The sequence below is a fragment of the Corvus brachyrhynchos genome, unplaced genomic scaffold (genome assembly GCF_000691975.1).
Source record: "Corvus brachyrhynchos isolate BGI_N302 unplaced genomic scaffold, ASM69197v1 scaffold62, whole genome shotgun sequence".
NCBI lineage: Eukaryota > Metazoa > Chordata > Aves > Passeriformes > Corvidae > Corvus > Corvus brachyrhynchos.
Window position 1 is genome coordinate 3,718,431 of NW_008236629.1, and position 11,114 is coordinate 3,729,544.

Below are 11,114 nucleotides of genomic sequence, written 5' to 3' on the forward strand. Positions count from 1 at the left end.
CAGGAGGCCACGGGCATAGCCACAGAGCACCCAGCACGGCGACACCGTGGGTGCTCCTGTAGTACTGATCATACCAAATCCATGCCAGGCAGGACAGCTGCTTTCCCAGAATGTGCAACACCTCCTAGGACATATTTTTTGACCCATACCAGATGGCCATGATCCAGAACATGACCTGGGTAAAGAGGCCATACAAATACACCCCTGTGTCTTCCTTTCCTTGACATACATCCCCAAGGTTTCTCATCCTGAAAGGCTTAAGAACAGAACCACAGCATGAAGATCCATTCCTCGTGCATTTGGCTTCAAAGGATGCCAAAGCACCTCCTCAGTAATCCCCAAAGACTCAGCCTGATGAGGAGTTTATTGGGCTCATATTAAGGGAACAGGAACTGCAGCTACAGGAGGTCCAAGCTGCTGTGCAAGCTGGGGGAGCAGGGCCCTCCCTCACCTGTTCCAGGTGAGCAGGCACCATCCCTCCCAGGCAGGTTTGCAAAGCTGGACTGTGCCAGGAGGGCTGCATGGGAAGGATGAAGTGAGAGCACCAAATCCTTCTGATGTTCCCTGTGAGCCCCTGAGCACCACTGCAGGTTTGCAGTCAGTCAGAGCCAGATTACACTTTCAGGAGTCTGGTGGTCATACCAAGGCCTCCTGGAGCCTGAGCAACAACTTTATTTGGGCCAGCAGTCCCGCCCCCCTCAAAGAAAAAGCTGTTCCCAACAAAAACATGGCACTGACGAGCACCTCCTGGCCAGGTGGTCTGTCCAGATGTGAGTCAGTGTCCTGACAGAGGCAGCAGCCAGGCTGGATGAGTGCCTAGCTGGGAGCAAGCCCAGCTCTGGGGAGAGCACCAGAGCAGCAAGGAGTCAGCTCAGCCCCCAGGCAGACCCCACAGTTGGGCATGTGGGTCACAGGGGTGACAGATGCAAAGGGGGATGCAGGCAGAGCATCAGTCAAGGCTGGATTAGCGAGGTCAGTGAGGGTCAGAGCAGAGGGGCCCAGGATCCCCAGGGCATGCCAGGGTTAAGCACTTCCCTTCTGCACAGCCAGCCCTTCCAGTTATCTCTAGGTTTTCAGATTTGGGGAAAAGCCCTAAACCCTCTGAAGTAAGTTCACCTCACAAAATCCAGGGGCAAGGGATTCCCACAAGCTTCAGAGCCAGACTTCACATCAAGAGTTTTAAGAAAGCCAGCCTTCCAGCCAGCAGAGAGTCTTTAGTGTTTTCAAAAGAAAAGTGCAATTCAAATGAAGGCTGCTGGGCAATCCCTTGCTTTAACACACACTCCTCCAAACCCATAGCTTTACATAGCAAAATAAGCTCGGAGGCAAGGCGAGGCAAGCCAGGCTTAATTTATTTTTTTTTCCCCAAGGAGAAAAGGACAGTGAAGGCACCTGATACCTCCTATAATTAGAGACAGTTCTTTATCCCTAATGCCACTGCCAGAGCACCTATATCCAATTTGGAAACCGTAAGTATAACCCGGCTTCATTAAATAATCCATCTGGGCCTCCCCTGTTAATTTCCCTACTATTTTTCCACTTTAATGAGCCCAGCTGGGTCAAACTGTGACCAGTCACTCCTGAGCAGGGATCAGCCATCCCTCCATTCTACTCCCAAGGAATCTGGTGTACTGAGGGGTCCAAAAACTCTCCAAGTATCAGCTTTCCCAAACAACCTCCTTCCAACCATGGGTATACTTAGCAACAGCAGCCATTTCAGCAAAGACCCTTGAGGCTCCTCTAAGGATCTGGAGAATTCAAGACAGCTGGGGATAGACATGGCAAGGAAAAGCCTGGGGCTTGCTGGCACAGCAGAGCCTCCCCCCAGGCAGTGACCATACATGGGCTGCCAAGGGCTCCCTGCCCTGCAGCTCATGGGGAGGGAAGACCCAGGAGGAAGGAGACAGGGGAAAAGCCAATCTGCCTCCCAGGTACAGATATCCTGCAGAGCACAGCCGAAGGGATGTGCACGGCTATGGGGGTAGGAACTAAAGGCAGGGGTTACCTGAAGCCTCCAGAGCTTTATGGAGAGAGCTCTGAGTAACAGACCTTGTGCATACTGGGTTCCCAAGCCCTGGGCATCAAGGGAGGACAAGCTAAGCAGCCACCTCCCCAGAGCTCCCCCCAGCTTCTCACTTATTTGGGAAGGCTCACACCACAGCAGTTTCCCATATAGCAAGTCCAGTTCTTGGAAGAGAGCATAACACTGGTCTGGTTTAAGCAGTGTTACACCAGCATCAGCAGGACTTTGCCAGTATGTCCCAATTTGTATGAGGGAACAGAGTAGGCTATGTTCAAATTAAGATTTCTAGGACATTTTCTAATGCAAGCTCCTCTTCTATATACACTGGGCACAGTTAAATAGACAAAGTTCATTGTTTAAGGACACACAGCACTGATATTTTTCCCCTGCCATCTCCCACTGTGCATTATACCCAGGAGCCTTGGGATTCACTTTCCTGGCAGCTCCATCACAAGATTGTTGCTCTGACATCCATCATGCTTTAGGCTGTCCTTAGAACCTTATCCTGCCTCCATCCATCCATGGGTCAGCTTGAAAAGAGCTTTTTCGTCCAGGAGAGGATGATCAGGAAGATAAGCTAGCCACAGGGTGAGAAAAGGTAGACCCAAAACAGCAAGTAAGCACTTCCTTCCTCCATTTTGGGAGTGGAAATCACCAGAGTCTAGCAAACATTTAAACAGCACAAGGAAAAGCAAGAGAAGTTTAGAGCTGCACATGAAACTATTATACAAATTGTAAGGGAAAGTTATTCTTCATATTTTTAAAACAAAGAGGAACTCATTTCTGCTCACTATTTTTGCCATCAAGTTTCATATTTCATTAAGATTCTAGAACACAGCTAGAGAGGAAGGGATGCGCCACCCTGCTGTCAGTGTTCACACCCTTTTTAAACAAGGCTGTAAGGGTCTGAGTGCAACAGAACAGACTCCTCCAGACAGCCTTTTATTTAGCTGAAACTCCAGCAGGAAACAGAAAAGGGAACAAGCTCACCCAGCCCCACCAGCAGACCCCACCGGTGGCCCTGACTGCACCAAGGTACCTGCACTTACTGCAGAAAGAGGGGAGCAGGAAGGTTTGCTTGCCTTGGGCCAAACACAGCACCTGCTCCTTGCTGCTCGAGGTGAGCTGAGCCTGCAGCAGAGACACAGCCAGGCAGGGACAATGCTGGGAATCACATCGATCCCGGTGCTGAGGAAAGCCTTGTGCTCCCCCAGCAGCCAAGGCTTCCCCTTTGTTTCAGCAGCGAGTCATGCATAGAGCCTTCCAGCACCTTTTGAAGCTTCCAGTCAAATCTTCAGCCAAGGCTAATTGCTGTCAGGTGTCAGCCGAAGCACTTACTGCCACCACTGATGACAGGAGATGACACACCTTTCTCCTCTCATTGTCACTCAAGGGGCTTTTTTTCCTGTCAACATTAGCTTCGCTGGCTCTCAGAAGCCTTCGGGAGAAATGCTAATGCAAGCTTTGAAGCTGGAGGTGAAAAATCAGGCAACCTCCTAAGCTCCCTGGATGCTCAGCCTGAACCCAGTCCAAATCTTCCATACTTCTGGGTGATGCACTTTTGCTGAGCTTATCTGTCTGCCTCCACCACAGACAGATGTGGTCTCTGCTACTGATCTGTATTCTTTTAGCCCCCATGGAAAGTTGTCTGTATTCGAGTGAAGAGACCCCAAATTTTACAGTCTCTGCTGATAAAGCAATAAAGCAGAGCAGAAGCACAGGGAGATATATAACTTTACAGCAGCCAGCCTGAAACATTGCCAGGTAAATTCAGCTGGAGACATAGGGGATGCAGCAAGAAATCAGACGTGCCCAGCAAGGAGAGGAGGCAGCTGATCTCCACATTCGAGAGGTCTTTAGACATGGGGCTGATTTCGGCCACAGAGCAGCTCCAGGTCACCAGACCCCTCACTTGAGCTTGCCTGCTTCTGGAGCTGGTGTTCCCCACTCGATCAACCCCCTCCCAAGGGCTTTGAAGTTCAAAGGGGATGAGACCTTTAGAAAATCTAACTCTCCTCCTAGCTGGAGAAGCTTGTCAAAAGCCTGACAGAACATCTGACCCACTCCAGCCTCGTGGTTCATCATTGTTCTGGCTGCACATCCTCCTTTCCCACCATGCCCTCCCAGTTTCCCAGCTTCCCGGTATCCTGGGACTGGAAGGCAGCTGTGTTGTCCCCAGGCCTTACCTCTCATTCTCCCCAGGGGATTCGTCTCCCACTTGGCTCACTCCTTCTGCACCCTCCTGGCAGCCCTCCGAGTCTGACATCTTCTCCCCTGGCTGGCACGGTGGCCGCACGCACAGCTCCAGCACCAGGGTGCTGCCACTGTTTCACTTTTCCTGTGCTCAGCAGAAGTGAGCTGTGCCGGAAACTTCATGGGCTGAGGGTTTGGGGGGATGGGAGACAGCAGAAGGAAGGTGAATTTGGGGCTTTTTCTTGTTTTGTTCTTTTTCTAAAAACCGTTGAGACTGATTTAAGATTTTACTTGTCGACAGCTAGAAATTTGGAAGTGCTGGGCTAACCCAAAAGAAAAGTGGGTGGCATGGACATTCCCACCATGGCAGGGAGAGGAGTGACCCACTGCCCCCCCAGCTGCCCATGCCACTCTGGTGACAGCCATCATCTCTAAACCACAGCACCCTACACCGTACCAGTTCCAGGGTGCTGCTGCAGGTGCTGCCAAGGTTGTCCTGACTTTGCACCTCCCAAATCCCACTGGAGCCAAAGGGTCTGCTTCTGCCCTGCAGATGCCACTCCTCTCCCCCCTTCCCAGCTCTTCCCCACAACGTCCTGCTGATGAGGTTCTGCAACACCTCTGGGTCTTGGACTGTTATCTCTGTCTCTTCACCACTGGGGAAGGGCATGAGCATCTGCAGCTTTGGAGGGGACCAACAGCAGAGAGGTCCCCTATCCCCTCAGCACAGCCCCTACCAAAGCTTCCCCATCCCCTCCAGGACTCCCACAGTGAGGAAGTCTCTGCAGGCACCATGGCATGAGTCGGGGTCTGGCCATCTAGGCAGGCAACATCCACCTCTCCCACCAAAGCTTTATTTACATCACTGCTGCCACGATGCAGCTCTTTGCAAAACTAGAGAGAAATGGCACCCAGTCAGCGCCCCTGAGCCCAGCGGGGCAGCGGGGACAGCAGGGAGAGGAGGGCAGGTGTGGAGACACAGGTGCTTAGGACTCGCCAGCCTCGAACATCTTCTTTCTGCCCTCCATGCCAGACTTCTCCTCAATGTTCTTCCTCCAGTCACCGACATCGCGGAGATCCTTCTCCTGGGGGAGGGATGGTTGCGTTGGTGCGAGTGGTGCCCCCCAGGGTAAGAACCCATCCAGCCTGGGCCCCACACCAGCCCACCCGTGGAAACCCCCACGTCAGCTAGAGGAACACAGTTCCACCCATGCTATACATCTTTTTGAGCTGCACCCTCCTGTTTCAACATCATGGGTGCCAGAGGAGGAAATACTGAGCAAGAAGAAGAACATTATGGAGAAAGAGTCATTCTCAACCCTGTCTATCATACAGGAAAGTGTGAGCCCTGAAGGGTGGGGGCCAACTCCTGTTAGGGAAAAAGGGAAGAGGGAAGGATACCTTCTCAGTGTCCTCCTTCTTCACTTGTTTCAGGTTGGCTCTGAGGTCCATGCAGACCTTGTGCTTGGAGCCCAGCAGGGCCCGCAGCATCGCGTCAGCAGACATGCGCACCCTGCGCAGCGGCGGCCGCTTGAACTTGCCACGCAGGTCAAAGAGTTTCTGGCTCAAGTCTTCCAGCTGGGGTGGATGAAATGGGGGTGGGGGGCAGAGAGAGAGCAGGGCATAGGTTTCATGAGGCATGAGGAACAGGCTGGAGACTACCCTGAAGGATGGCTCCAGGGTAAACTCACCTCCTTGGTAGTCTTCTGTAGCTTCACCTCTGTGTCATACCTCTCTTCATCCACTGACTCTATCTTGGCATGAAGCTTTTTGCACAGCTCCTGGGAGGAAAGCAGAGAGGGATGTTGACTGCTAGGACCCACACACACAATACCTCTCTCCTGACTGCTCTGGCTCTGAAAGCCCTCAGTCCAGAAGACTAGAGGGGATTGAGGTGAAGAATGGCTTGTCAGCCATCTCCTAATCTCCGTGCTACTGCCTCAACATTTAAAACACATATTTCCTGCCAGCCAGATCCCTTTTTTTTGTAGAGAGACCCCATCTGCCTCTCAAGCCAGCTGCAGGTCCATCTGGCTCCAGGGCAACACAGGTGAGAATAGGGTCAAGATGGGAAGGATGGGAAGGCTGGTCTAGATCCAACAGGCTGACTGATGAAGTCAAATCTTTTCTGCTCCAGCACTGAGGGGGTTAAAGAAGCCTTTACCTGAAGTTCCTGCATGGATCCTGGGAGCGACAGAGGAGGGCAATGTTCTGCCAGGTAGTTTTGCTTTTCCACTTCTTTAGCAGCTGCTTCTTTTTCTATTTCAGTGGCAGCCAGCTGGAGCATAGCACTCTGGAAGGCAGCAGGAGAAGGGTCAGCACTGGGTGGAGGCAAGGAAGGAGGGCAGGGGGGTCGTCAGGGGAGTGGGAGTCCTGATGGAGAGGCAGCTTGGGGAGTTCCCATCAATACCACCATTTCCAAGCAAGGGACATGGTGGAGACCCAGTAAGTGGGGGGTGGGGGGGCCCCCACGTTGTGCATTGTGGCCTCTTCTAGTAGGGAGAGTGCTGAGAGCTGGCTGGCTTGGGATGGAAGATGGGAAGGTCGGGACACACATCACATAGCCACAGCAGTGCCACGTACCTTCAGGTGCTGCCGACGGGCAGTGGCTGCCCTCCTCCTTTTCTGCAAGTGGAAGAAACAAGAGAAAAGCAGGTTATCAGGCCCCCATTCCCCTTTCCATTGCCCTTCCCCATGCAATGCCACAGTCCACCAAGGACCTGCAAGATGGCTCCAGCCACGATGGACAGCTTGACATACAGTTGGTCCCCAAACCAGCAGCACTCAGGGAAGAGGCTCCCCGCTGCACCCAGATTTGCCAGCCTCAGGTAGCTAAAACCTACAAAGTCCCTCAGGAAGAGGTAACAAGGGTGATGAGCTTGAAAATATATATATAGAATATGACTTCAAACTTGTCTTCTTGGGACTTTTAGCCTTTTCTCTAACTTCCTCTTCACTCAGATGTGTTTTACTTTGTGCTCAAGCTAATGACCCCCATGTCCCTGGGCACTCAGGAGCTGTGGGATGTCTTTCTGAGCAGTCCAAGGCACGTATCCTTCTGACATTCTGGTGACAAGGACAGCCAGACAGGTGAAAACATGAAGGCTGTGTAATTTCTTGAAGCTGAAAAGACCCAGCACAAGTGATACTGAAGCAGGGGCTCATCACAGATGGAGGACAGACACAACCACAGGCTGCCCTTCTGTACTTGTCATGCTGGACCAGGGCTCCTATTTATAAAAAACCCACAACTTCTGCATTTCAGCTGTTTCCTGAGCATTTCACCCAGAAGACAGGGCACGTCTGAGTTGGGCTAGCCCAGGGGAAACACATCTGATATGCTGAGGGGCGGGGAGTAGAAAGCAGCACTTGGGTGTGGGTCTGTGCTGCATAGAGGAGGAAGTAGATAAGGATGTGCAGAGTGAAATGTAACAAAATATGACATGTCTTGCATATGCAAATGGTGCCAAGGCCCTCCTGACAGGGCTGGAGGGCTCTGCAGAGAAAAGGCACCATGCTCAGAGATGCAGCACACCATTAACCATCAGGTAATCAGATTCCTTGAGGGCTGTTAGTCCAGGGCTTATTCTCCATCTGAAAACTGGTACCTTAGCAAAGAGTGTCCTCCCAGCCTTTTCTGGGAGGTCTGGGTTTGATGGGGAGTAAAAGAATGTGTTGGATATCAGCACCATTTTGTGGTGTTTCTATGTGTCCCTGACATCCTCTTTTCCCTGGGTGAGAGCAAGCTGGAGCTTGTGGTGTTTCAGACATATGGGGAGATGCCAAGCAGAAATGAAGGATGGAGCAATTTGCTAAGAGGAAATGTGGAGTGACAAAGCCACGAACAATCCTCCCACACCTTCCCCTGCATTTTTCCAGGCGCCCCCAGCCCCACCTGGCTCTGCCAGAAGCCGGGGAAAACTTGCTAAGAATGCAACCTCCACCCTGCTCACACTCCCCTGGATCCAGATCTCCTTGGAATGGCTTTTAGAAGTGATTTTTCAGTGCTCAGTGTGTAGAAAATGAAGGGGTAGACGTGGGGAAGGAGGAGAGGATGGGATGCTAGGCCAAGGGCGGGATGGTGGATGGATGATGGAGGAGAGGTGGCTCTGGACCACTGCCTTCCCAGCACCATCTCGTGGCCGGCTGGAGAAGCAGGAAAGGAGGAAAAAAAGCATCTAACTCCAAGCCAGGAGACAAAAAAAAGCCTTTCAAAAGGGATTTTTCTTCTCCTTCACGTGTTTGCCAGGAGGAGTCAGCAAGAAAATAACGATGAGCCATTCCTCCCACACACACCCCCAGCAGCTGATTTTCCTAGGAAGGAACAGTGAAACCAGGACTGCTGCCATGAGTATCGCTAAAGGGAAAACCCCAGCAAAACACACTTACCTCTTCACTGTTCAGGAAAAGCAGATGGACAAGGAAAGGAAGGAAGAGAACGGGGAAAGAGGAAAAAAAGGCAGTTAGTTAGCATCCTAACTGAAAACAAGCAGAAGAATTTTAACAAGCATAAAAAGTTGATGGTTGAACAAAAGTTTTTAAATGCCAACAATATATTGGAGACAGAAAAACGGGAACTTACTCAGACATCTTGGTTTAGATGGTTGTGAGCCTGAAATGAAAACCAAGAAAAAAAGTTCATAACTATTCATGCTGGTGGTCACTTTCTTGGGTTTAAAAACAAAGGAAGACTCCTCTAGAAAATAAAATGAGGAACAGGTCTGTTCTCGTTTCCCAACTTCACCAATTTTTCATCATATAGGGAACTAGGCTGCAGTTTGTAGACAAGAGGCAAACATTTCCTCATAGCAACACAAACCTTAGCATCAAGGGACTTCTGGAAAAGACCAGGTGGGGCTGAGCCAGAAAAAGAGAGGTCTGTGACAGTGATTCCTGCAGGTATGCTTCTTGTTTGACCCCCAGAAAACCATTTTATTCAATGAAGAAAGAAAAGGTAAAAGCTATTTTCAGTTTACTGCTTTACTTTGCCATTCAACCTTACTTCAGTTCATAAACAAGAAATATCTCAAAGCCTGCAAAGGGTTGGCAGTGACTCCAGGTGACAAGGAAGGACTTCAGAGGGTGCTGCTGCCAGTGTATGCACACATTCTGTGGGACAGGGGAGCCTGTTGCAGCAACCTCAGCACAGGTGATGTAGAGCAGGGTTGGAAATTGTGGCTGAGTTGATACAGGCACAAAAAAAAAAATCCCCAGACAATTCCTTGCATTTGCTTTAAGTGGAAAATTTACACGTACAACGCAGCTTATTAGGGAAGAGATGGAAGAGCACCTTTCCTTTGCTGTAAATGATTTCCACACAAATAGAATTTTGCTTCTCTAGCAGAGCAATATCTGCTGCTTGCATCTCCCAAGCCAGTCCTCTGCAGGGCAGACAAGGCCCCCAAAAGCAGCCGTCTGCAGACCTGGGAGGCTCTGTCAGGAGGGGAAGCATTAACGGGGGCTCATGCCCGAGGCAGGAGGCACGGCTTGCAGGGCCAAGGAAACATTATCCTGGAAAATGTGCAGGCCCATCACATTACTTCAGAGAGGAGGGGGGGAAAGTGCTTCTAAAAATGGCCAGGGAGCTGCCGAAGGAGCTGAAGATGTCTCCTGGGGCGGCAGCCAATGCCAGCCCCCGTGACTCAGGGAGGTCGGAGCGATGCGCAGCACAAGCCGCCGCAGGTGGCGGAGCTGCAGCCGGGGCGGCCGAGGAACGCCGGCTTTTTTTACTCCCATCCCTGCCCCGCAAGCACACGCTCCCGCTTCGGCCGCAGCGACGCCGGGCAACCAAGGGGACAACGCCGGGCTGCAGCTCGCTGCCCGCGACGTGGGCTTGAATCACCTGTTCTGCCGGGAGGACACCATAAATTTGGATGTCGGTGCCTGTCCAAGGGTGTTTTTGGGGAGGAAGGCACTGCAAGGGTCGGGTAGGGAACTGGAGGAAGGGGTGTAAGCAGGGAGCGTAGCCCAGTCACAGCAGGCAAGGATCCTGAATCCCATGGCCCTGTGGAGGTCAGCGTTAGGCTTCACTTGCCCTCGCCACTCAAACTGAGAGCAGAACCAGCCAAGGGAGGGGAAAGCATGAAATCAAAAGGAAAAAAGCTCACTGGAAGAGACAGAGGGAACCTTTCCAGTGCACAGACCCTCTCTGACAAGCAAAGGATGGAGGAAGTTTTATTAGCACCCCTGTTTCTCCCAGCAGGCCACCCCCACCTGGTATTTATCTCCTGAATACTCAGGTAAGCAAATCTGCTCCCCCATCACTCCCTAAGAGCAAGCTGGGTCATTAAGAGATATGCAAAAAGGCTCACCCAAGTCTGGAGGAGAAAATCAGAGTCGTGCTGGCTGGACAGGATGGACAGACGAGCCTCAGGCAGCTGGCTGAGTAAGGAGGTATAAAAGGGCTTCTCGGGTGGCTCAGCAGAAAATCCACCTTCTCTTTAAGGGCATGGAGACCTTCTCAGACCAATGATGTGCAAGAGTCCCCTGTGCACCTCCCTTGGCTGGGGCAGGCCAGGCCAGCAGGAGAACAGGAGAGGGCAGCCCCCAGGGAAGGAGGGGTGGGGAGGAGGAGAACATCTTCTACCCGTGGGGTCTGGAGGAGCTGGGGAGGTGTTTTTCCTCAGAAGTGCCAAGGAGGGAGCCTTCCTCTCCCTCCTCCTGCCACCAACCAGTCACAATAGATACGGCTTCGAATCTCTGGGGAGCCCAGGCTCCCTGCACACAGCCATCCATCTGCAAGGCCTCTAATTAAAATTTCCCCTTGGATACACAGAGTGGCTTATCCATGGACAAGGACATGATTCAATTTGCCTCCAAGGGCTTGGGAACAGCTCTGCTCTTCAGGAAGGAAGGAAGAGAGGAAAGAGCTTGCACCCCAAATATCCACTGCCGACAG

The 11,114-nt window shown here is 51.8% G+C and overlaps 2 protein-coding genes across 2 annotated transcripts in view; both read right to left on the reverse strand.

Annotated features, from left to right (window-relative positions):
* Window positions 1–4,358, reverse strand: part of LSP1 (lymphocyte-specific protein 1) — a 49,734-nt gene extending 45,376 nt beyond the window's left edge. The window contains exon 1 of the mRNA XM_008644278.2: window positions 4,210–4,358. Coding sequence (XP_008642500.1) covers window positions 4,210–4,289 — 80 coding nt within the window. The 5' untranslated portion in view covers window positions 4,290–4,358. The remainder of the gene's footprint in view (window positions 1–4,209) is intronic.
* Window positions 4,359–5,025: 667 nt separating this feature from the next.
* Window positions 5,026–10,681, reverse strand: TNNI2 (troponin I2, fast skeletal type). The gene is made up of 8 exons (XM_008644279.2): window positions 10,528–10,681; window positions 8,799–8,828; window positions 8,606–8,612; window positions 6,800–6,841; window positions 6,381–6,509; window positions 5,908–5,997; window positions 5,618–5,794; window positions 5,026–5,301 (listed from the first exon to the last, which is right to left on the reverse strand). Exons 2-8 carry the CDS (start codon window positions 8,804–8,806, stop codon window positions 5,203–5,205), a joined length of 552 nt encoding a protein of 183 aa, XP_008642501.1. The 5' UTR covers window positions 8,807–8,828; window positions 10,528–10,681; the 3' UTR covers window positions 5,026–5,202.
* Between the last annotated feature and the right edge of the window lie 433 nt (window positions 10,682–11,114).

Excerpts from the sequence above, each read along its gene's own strand:
- TNNI2 (XM_008644279.2), bottom strand. Across the intron at positions 6,510-6,799 it reads CCCGTCGGCAGCACCTGAAG|AGTGCTATGCTCCAGCTGGC; the intron begins GTACGTGGCACT and ends GCTGCCTTCCAG. Across the intron at positions 5,302-5,617 it reads AGAAGGAGGACACTGAGAAG|GAGAAGGATCTCCGCGATGT; the intron begins GTATCCTTCCCT and ends TCCCTCCCCCAG.